The 24,778-nt window shown below is 40.6% G+C and overlaps 1 protein-coding gene across 1 annotated transcript in view; it reads left to right on the forward strand.

Annotated features, from left to right (window-relative positions):
• Nucleotides 1–24,778, forward strand: part of BANP (BTG3 associated nuclear protein) — a 126,143-nt gene that overhangs the window by 72,637 nt on the left and 28,728 nt on the right. The window contains exons 9-11 of the mRNA XM_053448751.1: nucleotides 70–200; nucleotides 2,328–2,390; nucleotides 4,027–4,071. Coding sequence (XP_053304726.1) covers nucleotides 70–200; nucleotides 2,328–2,390; nucleotides 4,027–4,071 — 239 coding nt within the window. The remainder of the gene's footprint in view (nucleotides 1–69; nucleotides 201–2,327; nucleotides 2,391–4,026; nucleotides 4,072–24,778) is intronic.

Genomic DNA, 24,778 nt, shown 5'->3' on the forward strand with positions numbered 1-24,778 from the left:
TAGCATTTGTTTCGTTTGCTAGTTCAGAATCTAGCTTCATCCTCTCTCTCTTTGGTTTTTCCACCGCAGATGGCGTACAGAATACGGTGTCCTCATCCAGCGACCTGCAGCAGACATCGCCTCAAGCTTTACATTACGCGCTGGCCAATGCACAGCAAGTGCAGATCCACCAAATCGGCGAGGACGGACAGGTCCAGGTGGTGAGTGCCTTTGGTGTTATGCTGCATGTTCTATAAGTGCTAGCATTGTTTGTATTTGTTTTCTTTATCCAGAAAACCAATGTATTATTCACAATGATGAATTGGTCAAAAGATGAGCAAACATTGGATGTTTTGCTGTAATACAAAATCTTAATCTTCTCCCAACGATTTGTATTGTTGTACCATTGGACTACAGGTAGTAAACCAACCATATTTTGAGAGATTTTTTCCCCATTGAGAAAAATCTTTTAAAGATGTTTCAAAGATGGCTTAAACTTATTTAAAATCAGTTCTTGTGCAGCCCGGCTTTTATAGTCACATTGAAAAAAGAGAGCCCTTGCTTTCTTGAGAGTAGTATTTTTCCTGCTGGAGCCAAGATTATCTGTAAGCCCTTCCAAAAATGTTTGGATGATATAATTTATTTATAACGCTTCGGGCAAGCCGCAGAGTGCTTATCTGTGTTATCTCAATGCATGATAGGACTAGAGCCAGAGCTCGCACATAAATGTTCTCGTAGAAGAACGGTTTCAGATATTCCTGGTTCCATTACTCGGTCATCCCACGCAACTTCCTATTATCTCGCTACGTAGACCAGTTTGTTTTGAAACTGCTGTCTACAGGCCACTTGTGGTCCAACCCCACCATTCATGGTGGTCTTCGAGATGATACGAGGAATGTGAAGAGACTTGTTAAATAAAACATGTGTGAGTAGAAGGTGGAAACTAGGAACATAACGAAAGTTCTAGGCTTGATACAAATTTTTAACGCGCCTTCTAAGGTTTTTATTTCGCAATTAGATATCAGTCCTCAAGTCCAACAATTGGGGAGATTTCTAGAGAATTCAGTCTCATGTATTTTTATCAAACTATGGGTTTGTAGAGGAAGAGAGATTCAGCTTCATCTCCGGCCAATGTTATAGAGTAGACTTGTGCACAGAGATTAAAACTGATTTGGACAAATGTTATAATATTTGGCTATTTAGCCAAATTTTAGTCTTCGAGGAATGTGAGGGTTATGTTTGCCGTGAATAACAGTGTCAGGTGCGCGTTTTGATCTCTTTTCTTGAGGGCTTTAGTCCCTTTGGCAGAGACGCACGTTTTTTTCTTTCAGGAAAGCGGCTGAAGTGGCTCTTATCAAATATGAATGAAACTTACTCAGGATTTTTTTTTTTTTTTCACGTAGTGTCCCTATTGTCAGTTTGATAACTTCAGCATGTTTTATTCTTCCTCTTATGAACTTCCTTCCAAAGGAAATGAAACTGTTTGATATAGAAGGATCTGTGTTTCTTTGAAATTCGCAGGCAATTGTTCTTGTCTTTAGGAAAAAAAAAAGTAAAAGCTAAGAAGGTCTTTTGACTGAATTCCAAATTGAGCATCTTTAATCTCGGTTCCATTTTTTTTTATATATATGAAAATAAGGTCAGCAAGAAATCCAAATTCTGCTTGTTTGGAAATATTTCTGCCAACAATGGAAGAAGAGATACAAAAACAGAAGCTTCTCTTGGCCTCCTTCACTGTACAAGCAGTTCCCTACTTAATACATTTTTAATGCGGCATAAATATGTAAAATGTATCTCGAGAATTATGAATAGGAAGCGTGTTTCGGATAATAGGAAGTATCTGGAGCTCCATGTCGGAATTCTGAAATAGAATGCTGTGCGCATCCAATGGGAGGCAGGCAGGCCAGTGATTCCATCTGCTATTGGCTAAGCGCAGGTCTCTATGGCACGTAGTGGTCTCGCCGCCATCTTCAAAGGAAATGTATTTCCCAGACGCTGGTAACGTTAGTTATCCAAGTCTATAATTTAACAAAGAGCCTTTTTTTGCAATAAAAGAAGTTTCGCTTTCTCAGTTCAAAACAGGACTCTTAAAATGAATGAAGTAACTATTTTTTAAACCTGAGTAAATTTCAAACAAAATAAATGTATTCCTGTGAATAAATGAATTCTCCTTGAGCTTATCGAGTTCTGTAATACACCTGATGCCCCCATGAACAGGTTGGTTACTGCACAGATGCTTTAAATGAACACTACATGCATACTCTTTTTTTCCCGGTGAATTTTATAAACTATTTTTTTGTTTTTCTGGCACTTTCCCATTTTCATTCTCCCATTTTTGATTCTTGCAGGGACATCTTCACATTGCGCAAGTGCCTCAAGGAGAACAGGTTCAGATAACGCAGGACAGCGAGGTACTTTTCTATTATATATCTAAGCTTCATGTGATTGTTTATTCTAAACTTAAGTACTTACGAGACCCTATATGTGACATGCCTTATAGAATTGGGTAACTTGCTGCCCTCCAGGAGACATTGGGTGTCAGAACAGCCACTGAAATGCTCTCGGACTGTATCTACGTCTGCAGAAAGCATGCTCCTTACTGTGTCCTTAGACTCCCAGATCCTCCGTATCGCTCCGGCTGGTGGGGGATTTGCAGCCCTAACCTTCTAAAACACCGGTGCCTTCTTGCAGGGAGCTATGTTTCCTTTTAGTGTGCATTCTACCTTTATCTTTAGGTGACCTGGAAACCTTTTCTTGGACTGACGTAGAAAAAAAAGACTGAAAGAAAAAGAGACCTCTGAGGCCCTAAAAACTAATATTCCACATATTCTATGTTGTCCCCAAAAGATATCAGCTTCCTCTTTGGCTAATATGGCCACATGCATTTTTCCTACCTTGTTCCCTAACACGTTCCAGATCTGTAAGTATCTCCTCTCACACACACATCATTTCTCTTTAACACGCGTGCAATATATACTGGGCTTTTTACACCTTTTTTTAGATGCACATGGCATACGGTTCTCTGAAAAACGACGTCCTGGCAGCTGCCTCGCCTTGCTGGGTCTGATTAATACAAGGCTGGCTCCGGGTCTTAAATTATAGAGTCCTTTCACAGACACTCGCCGTGCACTATATATACTGTAACCATCGCCATCTATTTCTACTCCTGACACCGGATTTAAAGAATTGATGACTTTGCAGGAAAGCGAAATATTTCAGCTCCTGCGGTTTTCCAGACCTGTTTCACACCAGTGGCTTGCGAGACATTCATCCATTTCTTAATCATTTCCAAAAAAAACTTTAGAGTTATATGTGCGTTTGTGCCTAATGAGCTGTTCCTTTTCCCAATTGGATTTACTTTGCTAGCAAGCAATGATATAAAATGTTTGACATAGCCCAGTGATTTATATATATATATATATATATATATATATATAAATAAATATATATATAAATAAAATATATAAATAGCTAACTTTCAGCTAACCACCGATTTAAATACCAGTTAGAACTTAGTGTTACCCCACCCTTGGAGTCTGATAGGCACGAGGCAAGTGTTTCTTTTTGTATACTTTTGTTTGACTTGGAAACCTCATGGAAGAGCGGGTACCTTCGGGGAAACGAGCTTCGCGCCAAGTATATGAGTGCAAAGCAGCCAGTCTGTGTATGAAGTTCAGAATAATTATTTACATCAAGATACAAGGGGCAGAGAACAGGACTGTTGAAAGGAGGACAAATCGGAGAACGTGCCTTAAAAATGTTGTCTCTGCGTTCTCTCTTAATAATCCCCAGCAGGAAAAAATAAATAAAATGCACCACCAAGGCGGTGCGTCTCTTAAGTGTTTTAAACCTTGGGGCACATGTTAACAAGTTTTACTGTCAACAAAGGAAAAAAGTTATGGAGCTTTTTCTGGGCTAATAAAGTGCAAAAGTGAAATAAACTTTTTTTTTTTATTTAAGAGGAAAACCGGCTTTTCCTTCACTTAGAGAGAATTGCTCATTAAGCAGCGAGCGGCTCGTTGACAGCTGGTGTGTTTTGTTTCGCAGGGTAATCTGCAGATACATCAAGTCCACGTGGGTCAAGACGGACAGGTAACTTTTCTTAATTCTGACTTAAAGTTGACCATTTGAAAAACAAAAATATCACTTTTTTCCAAACAATCTGTGGTAGCCGATTCGATCTGCTCTAAGGTGAGCCGTAACCACATTATGACAAACACAATGCTGAACGGCTACTTCAAGGTGAGGCAGCCTGGCACAGAAGGTACTTCGCACATTATCTTTATAACCTGTCACATGCGCAGCGAATGTGGATACGTTCAGTAACAAATTAATAACGTACAATGATATCAATCAGCAAGCACCAGCAGGTTTGTAAGAAAAGAGAATGAACCATCATTTCATGGCGTTTGTTCTAACTTCTTAAGAACGTGAAGATCCAAGTCTTTGGCAACGCTAAACGATGAAGCCCGCTGGTAACATATGTTCCATTTCAACTATGACATCATACAAGAGCATGCAGATATATATACGAGATAACGCCCATAGAGCTTGGACGAGAGGCCTCAGACATCCACAATCTTTGTCTGGATCAAAGGGGAGCAGAGGGGGCTTCACACTTTTGTAGTAGTCCTCCTCGGTCCATTAATAGGTTTCATCTGTTATACGCAGGCTGACCTGCACAGGGTTTATTAAACACTGCTGGTTACAGTCCTTTTAACTCGTTCTGCGTGGTTGGGGCAGTTTTTTCCTTGTATTTTTTATTATTATTTTTTTGGAAAGGGCACATGTGGGATGGGGTGAGGAGTTGCCAGCAGATCCATTCTCTCTACACATGGGTTGTATCAGGTCCCTGCTTGTTGCGTTACAGCCCATGAAACTGTAAAAATAATTACACTTCTTTAGACTAATACAATGAAATAAAAAAAAAACAGGTCTTCTCACTCGCTAGCTTCACGGGGCAATTCACTTTTTATTCTTTTTCATTATTGCTTTTAAGGGAAAAAAAAAAAAGAAAGGCTTATTATAGTATAAACTCTGTGTGTTCTTATAAAACTCTCTCCTTCTTTCTGAATGCCCTGCAGACACTTCAGCGGCTCCAAGAATATAGTTCACTGGGTTTTTTTGTTGTTTTTTTTTTAAATATTCTTTTTTTAGAATGTCTCGCTCACCAACTTAGTACATTTTTAGCCGTTTTTATTTATTTCTTTAATTTGAGGAGACTTTAAGGTTTCCTCACTGCCTGATGTAACGTTCTGGTTTTGAAATCGGAATCTTATAATCCATGCGGAATCTCCTCCCTGTTCCTGATGTATTATGGTTTTTGGGTTTTTTTTATCCCTTGTCTTCTAGAATCCACTGCTTGGCCTCGCTTTATGGCCTTGTTCTCAAAGTACTAATTGCTCAGCTTCTCAACAAACTTTCACAATTTTCAGCAGCAGTAAAGCGACGTCACACTTCTGTAACTTGTATATGAGGATATGAGGACGTTTTCACTGTTTTATTACTTGAAAATGGAAATACCTTGGAGTTTGTTGTATCATTTAGTGACTATATATATGTATATATATTATAAAGGCCTCCAGCATCTCGGCCCTCACTGAATGAGTTTTCCTACAAAATGCTGATCTGACCTTGAATGGCCAAATTATAATTTGGAGCTGTCCGCTTCTTTTGACATTTTAAAATAGTACAGACTCTCAACCATATTCAAAAAGATACAAAGAGCCTCAAAGTTTCCAAGGAATATCTTCTATTTCCCTGCCAATCTTTTGCCGTAGTCGCTGCGTATCTCTTAGGCAAGCTTGGCCGACAGGCGCGAGGTACGTGAGTTTGTTTAAGTATCCGTTATATAGCATACATGTTACAGTATGTCGCATTCGGAGAACTCCTGAGCAGTGTGAGTGGTTAAAGTGTCAGACCGAGACTTTTTATTTACGACGGTCACTGGCTTTAGTTTCAAAAGTCGAAACAGACAATAAAACACTGAGGGGTTGATGTACTAAGTGGCAGTGTGGTCTGCAGCATGCGCCATCCAGTCACCGCCGCGCTCGCTTGTGGCTACGGGTAGACGCCGCGTGGCTCCAGAAGACGAGGTCGTGCGCCGATCTCAACGAGTTATCCTCGTATTACATTACATGTAATAATACCGTGTACGGCTTATTTTACTTTTATTGCAAGGAGGGCGAAAGGAGGACGTTGAGCGTAAGTAGAGTAAGTGACCTTTGTGCTTTTCCCCGCCGGTGTAATGTATGTAGGAAAGTCTGACGCTAGTGTTGCCAGTGACCCGTTGTACAGCTCTGCGGAATACGATGGCGCTATCTAAATCAATAAATAGTACGTTCATCTTAGTGACTGTCTTCATCTTGAGCTTGGGAAAGTACGCAAGAAAATCACGTGGTTAGATTGATTAGAATCATTATTTTACCCTCAGTATATGTGACCATAATAAGCATGTCTAGGATAGAGATTTTTGAAGCTCCGGCATATTCCGTAGCTTTGTACAATGAAGAGGAGGATACCTGGTAAAATGTTAATTCTCTGTACCTTCCTGAACTCGCTAATTGAACTCTGTTGCCCAAAACCAAGAACTCTCCCCTGCATATATGAACGTGTTCACCTCCCATCGCCCTTTCTGTGAGCTAGGAGGCTGTGTCACATGATGACAGAGTGCTCTATGCTATGACATCATATCCCTGTACCTCATATTGCACATTTCGATGGAGCTACAATGAAATCCTTTATTATACAATTAAGCATGTAACAAATAGCTAATTTGGATAAGACAGCCATACATAAGCTAATGATTCCTTGAACATGTCAGAATCCATAAGCATTTAGATGGTTTTTCTCACGTAACAGTAAGTAGCTATTGTTTAAACTATGGTTTGATGACATCCCTGGATTTAAGAACAGCAACCCGGGCTGAGAGATTTCCGTGACGCCTTTATATGCTGCCAGCTTCTTAAACTAAAACCACTTGCTTGTTGTTTTAAAATTGGCAATATGATTCATTTTCCCAGCAAAGTAATTGAATAAAAATACACATTTGTGTTGATAGACTTGAAAAAAACATGGCTGGCCATTAATATTAAATTAAGATATCTTTTAACTCTTTAAGCACAGACAAACGACATATATATATATATATATATATATATATATATATACATACAATATTCTTTAATGACAGACGTTGCTAATGTAACATTACTAACGCTGTGAAAAGGCAACTACAGCCTTACTGACAACATACTTCTAACACGATTCTAGTTATATATGGCTTTGCTCAGAGAAATTACAAAAATTGCATTTTTCTCCCCCAAAACTGCTACGTGGAGTTGGATTGTAGTGGAAGTGTAGTGCTTTTAGGAAATCGTAGTAATTATCACTGCATATGTACCAAAGCCACCGTTCCTTCCACTACAAATAGACTGGACTAGTAGGAACGGCTGACCACGGATACTCACTGTGATCAGTAGAGGGCAGTATAAGGATGAGTTACATCGGTGGGGGCTTCACTGCTTTAGTTCAGTCATTTGCTGTCACTATGGAGGGACTCTTTATTAATTACATTCCCTGCTAAGTATCTTCGTGAAAGCCGTCCATATGGCATCACATTCCTGTCCCAGCTGTCCCATCCTTCTTTCAATCATTGTTTGCTAGTGAAAGATTTATTTAGGAACTTCTGCAACCCAACATTTCAACAGAAACAAATATGATAAAATAAACAGTGCATTCCGGTCATAGCAGCGATAATCTGCAAGTGTATCACATTCTGGCAGCCATGCGCAATCACAATTACACCAGGACGGCACATTCTTCCCATCAGCAGCCAATGGGGCGTGGGATCTCGAGCCTGCTTACCACCCATTGGCTGCGCGGAGTTCCATTCGGTGGACAATTCGGTGGGCAATCAGAATGCAGCCAATAGGAGATGGAATCCCTCCTAAGCTTGCCTCCTATTGGTGGCATTCTGAGTTGACATAACCCGGTATAAGATTGCGTCTGTAGACGTTTATGTAGAAAAGACACATAGGTGGGATATATTTTTGCTCACCCCATTCTTCTTAAGAATAAAATAATATTTAGAAATGTATGCGCAGTGTGACCAATGACTTTTATAACAAATAAGCGACCAAAGCGGAATAATAAGCTATTTGTTTATAAATATACTTGCAAGTCTTTTGTCACCCACTGCTTTATTTCCTGATAGAATAAAGTTTAATTCGGGTAATTTCAATCATTCTGCGATCATTCCCGAGGACTTTTAGGGTAGGATGCGTCCGTTACTCAGTCCTAGTGGCTGGAAGGTGTCTCATTGGTACAATCCTTCATCGGTCTCCATTTTTAATGCATATTCCCCATTAACTCTTCAAACGCTGCACTTCCCGGACAGCTGCTGAGTACATCCTAAAGCCCCCCCCCCCCCAAATCTGCACATCTGCTTTGAATAATCAACAGAAGGGAAACAAACAGGATTGTTCGAAAGAGGGGGGAAAATGAAAAGTAAACATCGTACAGCTGGAGATCCAGCTCCGTTACCTTTCTTTTGGGAAAGGGAAACAGCTAATTTAGGATAATTTATAACTTGATGGGATTTTTATAAGGTTTGCTGAGAGGTTCCAGAGTTTATCACTGTTTGAGGGATGCATGAACTCCTCAAGTGTCAGTCTAGAACATTGCATACACCATGGTGTTCTTAGGGTCACGTGCTGTACCCCCCAAATAAATTGTTACTATCCACAGCAGCTGTTAAAGTGCCCCCCCCTCAGGCATTTATTGAGTATTAATTGAAACAGTTTTGGCAAATTCCAACATTTTATATGGGGTGGACATTCAGAGCGTTTTATAATTCTCCTGGAATCACTTTGTTGCTATAAAGTCTAATGTTTCCATCATGGATCCATTTACACGCTGTCAGATCAAATTTAAATTCATTTTAATAGAGTGTTTATAGGAAATTTGGTTAAAATATAGGTTCTTCCTCCAATTCTATGACTTTAGTGGATCTAGGTGTAAACAACAGGTGCAAAAAAAGTTATTAGAGCATTCTTAGTTATGTGTAATAATCTCTGTACCTACAAAGCACTTGTCTTTGTGGGATTAAGTGGTATAACATGCAGCTTGAATACATACATTTCTAACGTTTGATTTTCCGTAAACTCATGAAGGGGAGTGAGACATCGCGGAATAAATCGAGCCAATGTTTGGGACCCGGGCTGCTGATATCGTGCAGGGGAGGCAAGGTTTAGTTAATAGCCCCGCAGAAAACCGGGCTGAAGCGATAGATGAAGAACAAAGCGCTTCCGACCACAGATAATTACAGAATTTAAACTAATGTCAGCCGAAGCTGATAAAAGTGAGAATCCTTTGGTGGTGGAAAGCAGAGGGGAAGGTGCACTGAACCCAGCAGAAGATTTAATGCTGCAGTAATCCAGGGTTTGGATCGCTCCAGGTCATTTCCACGGTCTAATTAAATTCGGCCCACACCTAGTCCTTCGGAGCAGAGCTGTTTTCAATACTGTCATGTAGCTAACCCTTTAACCTCATGTTATAAGCGTATAGGCTTCTAAAGTTAGAATGATAGCGCTATGGCCATTCTTAACGGTATCCCGACAATATATATGGTTATTATACAGTGCAAACAGGCGCAGGACTTTCTGAAGGTTCTTAAAGACTTTGGTAATTTGGTGCCAGTTCTGGAGAACAGATCTGAAGTCTATTCTTTATTTTTATGTTTTTTTTTACTGGAGGAACTTTGTGGACGAAGGAAACACAAACATATAATTCTAGGCCCATAAATAAGGAGAAGGGCAGCTGGCATAGGAGACACGCCGCCGAATGGTCACGTATTATGTGGCCTTGAGTTTGTCAGCCGTGTAAAAATAGACAGGGCTTACTATTTAACATATATTTTCCCTATTTTTGGACTCGTATTTAAAATGTTTCCTTTGAGGTTGGGTGTAAATGGTACTTGTGTTGTACAGAAGAGTGTGACATACTTGAGATTTGGCACTATGTAGCATATAACCAGACTTAGTATTTTGCTGAGGGTTAGCGTGTGTTTCAATGGGGGGATGTCAGTGCAGCCTTGAATGGAGTTAGACCACTTTATTGAACTTCTGTCGCCATATAGTTATAGCTGCTTCAGCGGTCCGACGTTAGGGTGAAATTTTACCAGGAAAGATCCAAGGAGTGGCCAAATAGGTCACAATTTGAAAATATATCATATATGTGGCCTTCTCAGGATATACTTTCCTCACTAGGCAGGCTTCTTGATGTGCTCAGGAGGCCCACCGTAAAATATCCTATCTCCTGTCGGCAATTCTTGGGCCCACCAAGTGACTTGGAGCGATGCCGGGGTAGGAGTTAACCTCACCAAATGTTTTTAATGAGTGCAGATATAGAAATTCTTCCCAGTACGATATATTCACTTTCACATGTGGCTGAACTTTCCCTTTCAAATATTAACTTCATCTCGGATGGAATGTTTGTGTTTACAGAATCACAATCCTCTTTCTATCAATTAAAGCAAAAGAAACAAAACAAAAAATATGCTGTCAGTCGTGAAGCGTTCAGCCAAACCCTGGTGCGGCAAAGCCACATTTATTAAAACCATAAGATCGCTTAATAATATATCAAGTTAGGATTGGAAAAAACCCCTTGTCAGTGTTGATGATTTAAGGCAGAGTTTTTGGTACATGCATTCCATAAATATGATGAGATCTGGTAAAAGAAGAAAAACAAATTCACGTCTCCGTTTAAGAGCCCAGAGATGCCTCGAGTCTTGCACCAACTGCTCCAGGCAGCCTGACGCCTATAATGGATCTGATCCTCTGTTTGTTATATTAATGTTTGGCCTTGGATTCCCTGTGTTCATGATGAGGGAATCCTGACTTTAATCTGTAGGCCACATTAATGCGGCGTCCTTCTCTTGGTCAACATATGTTGTGGTGGAGAACCTAAAGATTTATCAGACAGGACCTTGAAGAGATGACGATGCCTTCCGCAGGAAAGCGTCACCCAAGGTGCTGACCGTCTGTTCTTTAAACCCCCTCGAGAGCGAGGAAGGACTGAGGTCCCTCTGGACGTCACGTGCCATCAATTGATGGACAGTTCAGGATTTTGGTGATTTGTTGATGGAAACTTTCTTGAGTTTCCTGTGGCTGATTACTTTGAGTAGTCTTCCTTAAAACGTAACACTCCAAGCGCTCTGTCTGAAGACTTCCACGAGGTTCCCCCTGAATGTATCCATCTGTTAAAACTTGTGGATTCTTTTATAATCCCTTAGAGTGTTTGTAAAACATCTCTTTAGATTGTTACCCTTTACAAACTTTGTCTTAATGGTTTAAGCTGGGAGATGTTTTTTTTGTAGACTATTCCGTATCCCACTGGCTGTGTGTATTTTTACCAGCTGGTTTTCAAATTGCAGAATGTAAATAACGTGAAATGGACTCCAGTGTGCGGGACCAGCTTTCATTGATACGTAGGACGTAGGATTAAATCTGTGTGCTGAGCGTGCTTGGCCCGCCGTTGACATAATGTGTCCGACAGCCAGCGGGGATACATATGATAATGCGTATTACAAATGTGCCATCCAGGGTTCTGCAGACGGCCCGTGGCTGTAAAGGGAATACAGGCGCGATTGCAATCTCACAGGAACGGGGTCAGCCTTTTCCTTCCAAATGGGATTGTTTGCTCGACCTATGAAGCCTCAAAGCTATGAAACCATCTCAGAGCTGTCATCGTTAACAGCAGCGCTGAGAGGCTTCTGTGTTGCCTTTCTTTCCTCCGGTTTCCTATTAAGACATTCTTCCCTCCAGTCTATTGCTTTTTCTTCTTGCTGTCCAAGTTTGCACCTGAGGTCTGCCGTGTAATTTAGACCGTTGCCCTCGTCGCCATCTCTTGTTCGTTCTTCCAGTGAAACAACACATTATTCTGATTCCCAGCAGATATCGGGGAAATCTAAGCCATCTCTGCATGTCAAGCCAATTCCCTGGCGTCTTTCAGCGGGACGACAGGACTTATCGGAATATCCTGCCACCCTTTGCGAATGGGTGTTTGCACGCATTCCGAATGTCATTACTTTACTTCTAATGTTTCCGCAACTATCCATACGTTAATCATTCATAGTGCGTAATGCATTAGGATTTTATATAAATACAATGCTCATGGAAGATGGAACTCTTTTTTAAAGACAGAAGAACATTACAGAGGTTTGAGATCCAGACCAGGTACATTGTGGGCGATGTCATGATCTAAACATGAGACAGGTAACTTAAGTAAAAAAAGAAAAAAGTGTGTTATTAAAAGGTCTTTAAAACTGCTGAGCCATTAGAAATGTTAATGTAACCTATGGAGGGTTTTCTTAAACTACTTTTACAAGCTGTTCCCTGATACGTGAAATGTCCCAGGGCGCCCGTAAGTAATGATGGTATGACTTGCAGGGTGAAGTTCACGATGGCTGGTATTAGAGGTGTTAATCCAGGCGCAGCCATCTCAGATTTCTGCCTTTTCTCCTGACATCAGTCTTGACCTGGCTGCGGCACCAGAGCGATTCTCGCTGTGAGAAGTTCAACCATTTTTCTTTTGTTTGTTTTTAGGATATTCGACAATGACAGCCAAGAGGGTTTAGGAAACAATGTATTCGGGGTATTTTCACTATGTATTTGTTCTGTAAGAGTACAATGCATTACATAAATATGACAATGTCTGCATTACTTACTAGAATTAAATAGTTGTCCTGATTAAACTATAGTATCTTCTCCTATATCTTGCGCGGTGTTGGGCTGCTGTTACTTGTAGACGAAATGTAATCAAGACCTTTACATTCCACTGCTTTGGAGGACAGGAGCTTAGCAGACCGGGCAGGTGTCAACATTCATAGCGTAGGATGAAAAAAAAAAGTGTTTTCTTGATTGAAGAACCCAAGAAAGTTGTATTTAGGCAGCATGTGATTAAGTTGTCCTTCACGCCTTAAGTTTCAGGAGGATCTGTATCAACTTCACATGTTTTCTGTTCCTTTTCTTGCGAGTGTAACTGTAGAGCTCCTCGGCTGGCGGAGGGGAGTTAAATTCCCTCCTGTAAATGAAACGCATTCCCTCTCGTTATATACGGGGACTGCTCCTGTAAACTAAATGGATTACGGCATTGTGTGATCGATGCTCGGAGAAATGCCAGGCCTGCCGGGAATCTCGGTGACCATAGAGTAAAGGCATTTCGTTCTTTTAAATACCTTACCTCTAAATAGCAGTGAAAAGCTTTGATATAAGAGCGCACCGTAACCACAGGTAATAATACGGCTGCTGTCTGCAATAGTTCTGTCCCAGAAATGGTGGAAGGAGAGAGGAACTCATTACTGGGCATTGGATGGATTCCCTATTCTCATACAAAGAAAGCCCTATGCAGAGCCGGTGACTCACTGGTCCCATAGCATTGGGCTGAGGTCTGCGTTCCCCGTGCGACGTCACAGCATCGACATAGCCTGCATACCAAAAAGATGTTGTCTTTATGCAGGGCCATTGAGAAAATGTGAAAATAAAGCAGCAGTGAGAGAATCCGCCGGCCGGCGGCGCCCATTAATACAAGTTGACCACACAGCCCACACACACGCTGCCGTGTAGAATGGGGCTGTGTGGTCATGAAAGAGACAGCCTAAGGCTCTGGGTCCTGAACGCTTTTGGGAAGGTCCTTATCCTTATTATTATTAAACTCGGTCCATACATATAGACTCTACATACCTCATCCCTTTTTAGTTATATGGCTTTCTTTGGCTCTTTGAAAGCCACACATAATGTAGTAAAACAACTTGTGGGTCATCATGTGTTGGGCCACATCCATTGATGCCAAACCAGAAGTAAGTACTTCCATTAGAGAACATAGCGTTGCTTCTCAATGTACTGTTCCTCAATCTGGCATAAGAGATTCAATTAGTTTTAGAGAATAATTATCTGTTAACCGGAGAAATCCAGAAACTCTGGCAAGAACCCATCCTTGGAGGACTGAGCTGGCCAGCGTTTCTCTATACGCTTCCCCATCACGCACATAACAAACGTGTACACAATTTGCAGTGGAATGCATCTATTTCTATAGCTCCCAAACCTCCAGCCCATAAAAACATGAGTTACGCGTGAAGCCGCTTGAGTCTTCATGTTTGCAGATGGGCGAATCCATCAGACCACGTCTACCATCACGCACTTCTTTTGACCACAGCGAGGACATACGTGTTAGTGAATTGGACGTGTCACTTCTCTACGTTTTGGTAGGTTGCAGACTGATTGAGTCTGACAGACGTCGGCTGACAGTTTGGGAAACCAGAGAGGGATTGCAATAATATAACAGTAAATGAGCTCTTAAAAGTGATATGAATCATTAAAAGGTATCCCAACTGGATAGCAGAGTCAGAGGTCACTCATATAGTATATCAGTGATGGCTGTACAGCGTGAACATAATTCACAATCAGATCTGTGTGCTTGACATGTAGGTATGCGTAGTACAAGGGGAATTTTGTCGATATATTGTTTCAGTTCTTTGTCACCTCTATGAAGATCATAGCCTTATGACTGAAAATGTATTCGTCTTAAAGCATCTCTACAGGGTTAGTTCCCCTCTCGGGCCTGAGCTTAATACCCCCTTCTACACGTGCACCTCTTGTGGGAGTTAATCCTGTGCTTTTCTGTTGTACGTCTGCTTTGTTGACGTATTTTAATGAGTCACGTTCCCCTGTCGTACCATTTTAACCATTTGCCTTTCCATACGTGCGTTACAGTAACAGTTAAAGGTACGGCACTCATTGTCCTTTGTACCGAGCCTGGAGCGAGTCCATTCTCCTCCACACATGCATATGTTTAAGAAATTGAGCAACATGTTTCTCTTGTGGGAATCCACAATTCCGACCTGAAACATCACTGACGAGGCTCTCTTTCTGTAACCGCCAGACACTGACTCATTGGCAAACAGTGGCCAGGTTGACTTGGCTGACGCAGCTGGTCAGGCGAAGCCAAACTAACCACATGGTGATATAGGTAATTGCGCAAGACCCTTGGATGTGTGATCGGCCCTTAGAATCACCATGCAGGTTTAGCAACAGACTGGTCAAAACATATATATATATATATATAGTGGGAGCTGATGCCTTAGATATAAAACTAAGGGCTTTTAAATTGATATTACCCAAATCTGTATGAGAAAAGGAAGCATTACCGTGTGTATAAAACTAATCTGAATAGAAATTACCCTAACAGGCATCCTGAAAATCTTCGACTGCATTTGTTCCCCTTTTACTGAACTACAAGGGTTACATCTTCCATATGTGTTGGGAAATTTGTATGAATTTATTACTACAAAGCATAATAGAAATATAAAAAAAAAGTTGGCCAAAAGAAGAAACAACAGTTAACCATATGAAGCGCACCCTTTGTCTGACTTCTTTAACTTGGAGAAAAGAGAGCAAAGTAACTGGACCGTTTGAATGTCGGATAACTTGCCCAGTCAATAAAGAAATAAATCCTTGTATTACTCATTTAAAGATTTATATGTCATTTCCAACCCCCTTAATCATAAATGTATTGTGTTTGGATTGAGTTTAAAGACTTATTTGTAATCTAAAATATTTTCACCAGAAAAGTCTTGGATTTGGAGTGAAATGCTGGTTTTGCTGAATCTCTAATTAATAGATTATGTATTTCTGGGTGCTGCTGAGATGACCGCATTGTTCTAAGCGGAATCATGAGTTAATGTTTAGATTAACAGAAACAGATTGTGTATATAAGTGCTCGTGGTAAATTACGAGCTTGACACGTAGTGACATTGGGAGGCTGGATTAACGGGAGAGAGTGTGATGACTCGGAATTCCCATTTTACGTCCCCCCCATCCCTACCATAAGGAGTTAATCTATAAATCTACATTTGTTTCATTATATTTGAATTTTTGCCTTATTGTTGAAAGTTACTAAATGATCGGTTTTAATTGAGCAGTAGCACACATTAGTTACAGAGATAGATCTGTATGTTAACGTTCCTATTAGATTTTAAGAACAGTATTTTATTATCTTCTACTTTACACTTTCCTGGAAACCTTCTGATGCTTTCACCCTATTTGGTTTAAAGGTGTGATTTAATGATTATTAGACTGGTCGGTGGCCATGTGCGAGACTCTGCGGGTCACATCCGGCCCATGGCCCTCCATTAAGGCAACCCTGGTGTACAGGATACTCTTTAACTTGAGACTTTGCGAGCCATCGACACTGAGCCTTTTCAGGTCGGCACACACCTAAGCGCTTTATGCGCAGCTGTATTCAGCAGAATTAATTACGTGTTAATTGGATAAAGCCTGACACCTTTTGGCAGGTCATTGCCCCTGGAGGATGGAATTGGAAAACCAATTTCGAGAGATTTATTGAGGAGGCTCATGGCTCGAAGAATTAAAACATTCACAAGACAAGAGGGAAGGATTCCAAGAGGTCAGGAATGAATCCCGAGCATTCCCAGACCCACAGGACTATGCTATTTCAGGTTGTGTTTACCTGTAAATAGGATTAGTGATTCCGTTTAAGGTTTCTGGTTTGAGCATTTTTATATAAATGACCTGGAAGATCTGCGGCGTGGTGTGAAGCGAGTCTGTTTGCTGCATCATTCCAAAGAGAATGAATCAGCATTCTTTCCTTTGGCTAGGTTCTTTGTTTAGTGCTCTTATTTTATTAAAGATGCCCTCCTCAACAAATTCACTACAAATCTACACACGCGTGATCTCAGAACATACAAAGCAAACGAGCTGATACAGTGTTCTAGAGTGTTACAATGTTTGATACACAAATGTGTGATTTCAATGAAAAAATGATGTGGGGTTTATTAACTAAGAATAGACCCAGGACATCCTTCCGATGGTGAAACTTAGCGATGGGTTTGCTTCAGGAGGTGCTGGAGTTTCCTACCATGCCTAGTAGCCCTTTTGGTGAAGTTTTCCCATTTATGAGACGTTAAACGTATAGCCATGGATAAAGTAAAGGCAAACGGACCATCTGGTTTGCCTGAAAGACGAGTAGTGAGACAGTTAGAAACCTTTTCTTGTTCCCATCTCTCTTTTTGGGAAATGTAAGGCAACTTCCAACAAATTACTTTTGGTTTTGATATTCATTTTGTTTCCCGTGAAACAATCTCTGATCAAACAATAATACAAAGGCTATCTTCTCGCTGCACATACTGATCTATTTAATGAACATCTTATTATAAGGTCGTTATCATATAAACTGTCAAACCCCACTAGCCTTTGAAGTGGTAACTTAATTATTTCTGCATGAGAAGACCCCCCCTCATGTTTTAAACTGAAACATTTTATATTTTTAATTATTATTATTCTCTGTCTCTCCATCAGAGACAAAACAAATACTCCTGCTGTCTCTGGGGCACAAAATATACAACTGTAACTTTTCTTCCTGTCTCTTTCGCCATAAAAACCTGTGCTCGGGGAACGTTATTCCACATCTGGACCAAGGTCTTTCTGCTGCTCCAAATTATTTTTCTGATCGGCAAAGGAAACAATTTCGAGAACAGGAGGGCGAAAAAAAAGAAAATAGTGTAATTTATGGGCATGCAGTATTTTTCTTGACGTAAGCTTCCTTTGAATGACGTGCAGCGCCAGACCAAGCTTTTCAGGTACTGAAATCCTTTGGTGCCTCTTAGCAGATGTCAAGAAAAATCTTGTTTTTAATTGCAGATGAGAACCAATTGGCCCTTCAAGTCCGGCCACCCAATTTTAAATTTATTAGCGCGTTTTGATTTATTAACCCATTTTCTGATGTTTCCAAACACAATATTTTGACTTTTTATGGCTATAGAGCCCTGTGGCACACTTATACCCTACAAGAAATAAAGCGTATCAGGGGATGGGGAGAGGCACACAGGAATCTGAAGCCCCGAGAGGGAAGATATGTTAACGATTTTCTTTTGGGCTATTAGGAATCCATTGGATTGTTCCATATAATTAATCTGTCCTCTATTCCCCAGTCTGTGCTAGACAAGCCATTGCTACATTGTTCTTTATAGAATCTTGAGGATTCTTACGCCTTTAGAACAACCAACTTCCGATGTCTTAATTGCTGTAAAACTCCCCAGATTTGTCTGTCCCTACTTGTCTTCACTAATGAGATTAACCTTACTAGTCAGACTCATCATACTTTATCAGACATGTATGACTATATATGTTACATGCCGATACTCATCTTCTCTCGATGAATCCAGCACTCGGCTTTGTAGAAACGCACCATATGATGTGTCTTGTGGCAGAACAGCTGGATAACACCTGTACCTCTCAGTGAATGACTAACGCTGTGTCAACCAGCTTCATCATTCTAGTTTTCAGCACTGCCATACGCAATGAAAAACTCCTGAGAGATCAGCAAATGCAGCTAGCCACAGACGGGGCGGCGGAATCTCCCGAAGACTAAGAACGTAATTATTCTTAGCCTCCTCCTTTGAGGTTTTCGGTATTGATGAAACATGGATTCGTTTAATAGGAGTTTATCAAAGCTTTGAAACGACTGAGATTTCCAGCCTCGTCATTAAGTTCTGAACACGGGACTAAAGAGGTGACCTTCTATAGTTACCTTCTGTGGCCTTCTGGAACTCCTCTAAGCCATATTTCGCAGGGTTACTTTACAAGTTGTCAAACTTGAGACATTTCACCTTATGGTTCGTTTGTCTTGATTTAAAGAGGTATGGGGAAAGGGGATGGAGAGATTTGGACTAGAAGTCCTATTGAAGTAAGAAGTATCTGTCCTCTGAGGGATTGTTTTCCTCCTATCACTGGAAATCAGTCAGCCTTAGCTGCAAATTGATGCTTGAAATAGCCGAAGCTGTTTTGCTACCAAGCTCCAACAATGATGGATGGGCACAAGAGCAGCAAGCTTCTGATCCTTGCTACCAAAAGGTTGCCGAAGTTCACTCAAGCGATGCTACACAAATCATCTCCATGCGCTCGGCCTGCGCAGGCAGCAAGGATCGGATGAGATGTTAGCACAGGAATTAATGCTTTGTCAGGGGACAAAACGGAAAAATGACACCAAGAATCTTGTAGGGTCCAAGATAGGTTCCAGGGACACCAGTGGACTGTATGACAGGGGAAGAATTCAACCCCTTGCCTCTTACAGAGATGGAAGAAAATGAATAAATAAAATATAATTTACCTGGTATTTCTGTTTTGCTGGATATTTGGCATTATTTATGGTTCTAATCAGTAAAATATTTACACTTATACCCGTAAAAGCTTACATTTTCCAGATTAGGAATTTCTCAATCATACAATAAACATCAGTTGGTGGAACCCAGACTTTTAGGCACCCTGTAAGTTTTGGGTGTAAATACAGGCTCGCTGGTGCGTTTTCTGTATCAATCAGCATTGCCCATTCCCAGCGCTTTACATTTACTGTCCGGCTTCCATATACGTCCAACAATATCTTTGAATGGTTTAGATGTGTATCTGCCTGGAAAAATGTTTAGAAAGTTCTATGAGTTTTGAGCAATCTTAAATGTCAGTAACTCAGTAACGATTGATATAAGTGCTAATTAAGGCCAGATTTATTAAAACGATGTGTAAAGGGTGCATTTGCGACGAGAGGGGCTGACATGGAATGGAGATGGAATATCTCTGGGGCTTAGAGCAGGTACAAAGCTTTTAGCTGGACCAAGCTTATCAATCATAATCAACTAAGCAAACAAGTGAGGAGTATCTTTTTAAATATTGAGGATATCTGCCTGAAGGGACATCTTGTTAAAACACAGCTTGGTCTGAATGCGTACCGTGTGTGTCTTTTGTGCGCATGTGATTAGTGCCTGTTAAGACATGAATTGCATGTGAACTTTCCAACCCTTCAAGGATCCGTACTTAGTTATCAACTGAGATCGTTTCATTCCATGGATGTTTTTTTTTTGTTTTGTTTATAGCCTACGGTAATTACTTTAGTCAGTATCAAAAACAAAGGTAATTTATGTGATAACGATCACTCTCCGGTACTTACTTATGAAAACATTTACGCTCGGTGGATTTTGCGACGACCGCTCCCCAGGACTTCCTGATCTGCTTACGTTCACTAAAGGCTTTTTGAGACCTGTCAAGAGACCGTTTCAATGCGTCCATTATGGAGTCTCCTAGAATACCTCTGCCGGAGCAGCCTTTAGTCCTGTAAATGCAAAACCACAGATTTGACTCGATTTACCTGAGTGTTCCATTCGGGACAATAGCACCGTTCTATTACTTATGATCGTTCACGCTAAGCCCGACGAAGAGATTAAAACAGAGCTTGGTTAGGAATATGGGAAATCTCAATTAGCCAGTCATAGCCATCAATGGATGACGGTATTTCGGCTTTGAGCTCCTTCTATGGGAAATAGGAAACACAGTCACTGGTTTAATGGAGATGCCATGGGCAAGCCAACTGGACTCTTTCATGGAAAACAATAACCGTAATAGTTATTTCATACCATTATTATCATTAAGCAGTGTGCAATCTTCAGAAAATTCAGTATTTAGGGAAGAATGCTCTGACGTATATATACAGAAAAATATTTTACTCATTTTACTGAAATCTGTTACTGATGGTATTTAAAGATTAAGAAATTCTGCATGGAATCCAAAAAGAGGAAACATTTAATGCAATAAAAAATAAATAATGTCAAAACTCAGCCCAACAACGTGATCTAGATGGATAGCATGACTTCTAGTATTTTCCGTGCATTAGTATTAATTACTTACCTGCACAGATTACATGTGCTTAGTGTAATAGGCAAATGTTTCGTTACCATGACAATAGACTGATAATATGGAGGATATCGTAGACATCCAGAAGTGAGACTAATAGACTCCAGAAAACAACATTCCTTGATATATGGATTCATTTTAAGTGTACGGGTACTATTTAATTTCTGTGTCTCCAGAAGCCACGATATGAGCTGGAAATCAGTTTCATTTCCAGACTTCATAAGGTTTATTTCTCATCTTTAAGGATAAAACTAGTTGGTCTAGAAGTTTTGGTCTGGCTGTAATTAAAAGACAAATGTAAAGATTGTTCTTCTAAAGCACCAGCTTTATCAGAGCAGAACTCCCTTTAAGAAGATTTTATTCTTTTATATTTCTGTCCCCCCCCAAGAAACCAATGCAAACACAAGAAGTACTGTGTGTCTTAAGGATACTTTGTATCCTTATATGTGTCTGGTAATCATTACTTAGCATTCTTATCTGGCATTCATAGATCTCAAGAGCTGAAATAAATAAGTAAATACAGATTTTAAGAGCCTCATTAAACATATCTAGGTTTCTCCATCGACATCTTGGTGAAGAACTTGTTTCTGTGGTGGCCAAATGAGCCATCTGTCCCCTACAGCACATTCATTTTCACATCTGTGTGTAATGCGTGAACCATGTGGGGTATTCCTCCAGGACAAACTGCACACATGCGTCTATTCTTCACGTGTGACATGTTTACCAACTCCTGGCTGTGAATTCTATTCATCACTTGGAGTAATTGTCCTGCTGATGTACTGATGCCAAATACATACATGTAATACCTCTCCCTGCATATAGATGGAAGTAACACAGATGATAGCTTCCTTTGTAGGGAACGGTCATATAGAAAGGTATCCCATTCCTGAGCTTTGTGAGCTACACGTCTTCCTCGAGCAGCGCTCACAGGGTTAATGATAGCAGTTTTTCTTGGGCTGGCGTGTTTGTCTGCTTTGTAGCAAATCCTGTGATGGTTGCAGCACAAAAGTAATAAAGGAGAAGATTGTTTTTACAGTATAAGTGACGGTGTATGCTGTACCTGTCTTTACGGATTACTTAAAGAGTGCTTACTGAATAATCCTGCTTCAAACCACACGCAGTCATGCTTTCATCACAAAGAGCGGGTGCTTTAGTAGGTGCTTAGTATATGTGTCCCTGCGGGGAAAGGGTTTCAGTGGTTTTCACTCATCAAATGAAATTTCAACCATTGCCCGTATTTCATGGTTATTTAATAAAGGATTTATCTGGCAGATTTTCTTCATTACACAGTAAAACCTCAGGACTGATCTGATCGAGAAGAATTGGATAACCAGATAAACAAGTATACCGTCTGACAAGCTGTTCATGCATGAATTCTTGCCTCGAGTGAGGGAAATCTTTGCCTGGCTTGGTAGGGCCCTCCATATTAACACCATCAGATCCTCAATCATTTGTGACAGAGCATCTTCTAACCTCCTCAAAAGTCTTCTTCTGGATGTCACATTCGGCCAGCGCACAATAGTTCCAGGAGAAATCCTTCCCTCTCTCAGGTTGATCTTCTTCTATCAAGGGGACATCAACAGACATAATTCTCAACTCTAATTGTTCCTGCTAATTGCCCAACATGTAGCATTTTACCCCAGAATGTCGCTTTATATGCAACCTCAATGTATTTTATTTCACTTTGATAATCTTTTTTTAAGTGAAAAGACTGTAAAATGCAATCCCAATCAACAATAGACTATTATTTTCTGTTCCGAGGGGAGAAATCTCCTACTCTGAGCCTCTGTTGAGGGTCACGCTAGGACAGCTCGGTGTGAGCCTCGTCTTGACCGGACATTGGTAATCCTTGTGGGAACAAAATAACAAACACAAACAATACAATAGGAGTGTGTTTTCTGAGATGTCAATGTGACTGTTTTCCAAACTTGAGAGAACTACTGAACGAGAGAAAAAGAGCAAGGATTATCCGTCGTGTTTGCTTTCTTTACGCAGGATATAAATGTGCAGTAAAAACTATAAAAACAAATTAAAATGTCCCCTTTCTCTTGTAAGCAAATGCTTAATCTCTTAGTCCGACATCACTCCCCATTACTCAATTAGCCTCTCGACGGGAAAGCCCCAGCACACGTGGACTTTCTGATGAGTAACTACAAGCCGTGTTCCAGGACACATCAAAGCTAAATGAGAAAAAGTAAACGGTTTCCCCACGTGTTTGTCCACTTGCCAGTCATTCGCACTCCACCCGCTATTTAGTCCGTAGTTGACTCCTGACTTAAGACAAACACAAAAAACCCACAAATGAAAAAAGCCATGCCATCTGAAAGCGGTGCCCAGGACACATTGTTTCATTCTCATATGGGTTGGCGTAACAGTAAAAAGAGATGAAGATATGGGGCAACAAGGTTGCCGTATTGCTGCTGTGCTCTTGCCGCTCAATGTACGTCTTCCTTCACGTCCACGAGGATGGGCAAAGTGTCTCCAGTACATACCTCCATGGTCATGTATGATGTGAGCACAGGAGTTCCCCTTAGGCGAGAATTAACAAGAAGTAACAGATATCTTCAGTTGGTCTTCATTCGGCACACATGTGCCAACATCTGACATCAATTGTTATTGGGGATTGGTGGTCATTGGTAATTCTAACCACTTGGCCTGAGGGCAATGACATTTCTAATGACCATTCTAACCATTAGCCTGATGGCATGTAGGATATGGCTATGACTGTCTTTTTCTCTGAGTGATATCGTAAGCTATATTATTAGTCCCCTCATCATACTCATCATACAAGGCAATGTATGTAACCGTTTGTAACAAGAGCTATATGATTTAATGCCATTTTAATGATCAGGTTTCATGAGCCAGTGTCCCAAACCCATCCGGCTTGGGTTGGACTATTAATACGGGTGGTTATTTTTACCCCTTGAAACAATTATTGTGCCTAACAAAAGCCCTCCAGAATTTGTCTGCAGTCCTAATCATCATGTTAGTCTTGGAGCGATTTCTTCAAAGGAGTTACTCGGAACATTTGCATGTTTATCTGTTGTTGCCAAAAATCTAGAAACGTTGGCAAGTTCCCCCAAGTCCTAATTACGCTCTTCAGCTTGCAGAGTATTTCTTTCGTTCTCACATTTTCTCGTGCAGAATAGCTTTGCAAGATAAAAATCATCAGTATTTTGCTTTCAAGAAGAGAAAAAAAAGGATAAATCAATGTTAAAATTATTTCGGTGGTATGATAAAGGAAAACAAGAGGGCCGTTATCAACCGGCGGACCCCAAACACAGTTAAGGAGTTTCAGTATTTTAGGAGGATATAGATTGGTAAGGAAGAGATGGTTTATAATCATTTCAATCCTTTCCATTTTTACTGAACTATGTTTCTCATGGCTCTCATTTGTATGTTAATTGGCAATTGTTCTATTCTATACACTATCCAACCAGTAAAGCGATCTAATTAGCTGCTGCTCTTATAATACCGTGACGGTTGTATTCAGATCTGGGTACGTCTATGGAGAATGTAGAAGTCAGGCAAACAATTAGGAGCACAAAGGAGTGTGTGACAGGTACAGAAGGCACCAAGCTCCTAGTCCATTGTCTTGCGCATGTGTGGTCACGTGTTTGGAGTCAGAACAGCGCACATTTCTCCCAAACGCTTGCAGATGTAGCCAGCGGGTGCAGTAACGTTGACTCCATGTGCGCTTTGTTGAACATTATTATCCAATTAGTGCAATTTGAAGGCTTCTTGTCCGTTCCGCGGTATATTACTTGAGGCAGGATATCTAATCTTCCAGCAGACCACAGAAAAGGGCACTTACAGGATGGGTTTTACGTAACCAGTAAACCTAATTTCCTAATCTTACTGTCTCACCCAGCTCTTTGGGAATCAGACATAGCACGGACCTTTATCATGAACGCGTCTGATGCTCTTCTATCCAAGACTGATAAGATGGCCTGATGTATGACATGGAGTGCATTGTGAAAGCCTTGTTTATTACGGCTTGTTTTTGATTAATAGCAGACTGAGCATCATTTTCCATCTCTGCG

This window comes from Spea bombifrons, chromosome 10 (assembly GCF_027358695.1).
Source record: "Spea bombifrons isolate aSpeBom1 chromosome 10, aSpeBom1.2.pri, whole genome shotgun sequence".
NCBI lineage: Eukaryota > Metazoa > Chordata > Amphibia > Anura > Pelobatidae > Spea > Spea bombifrons.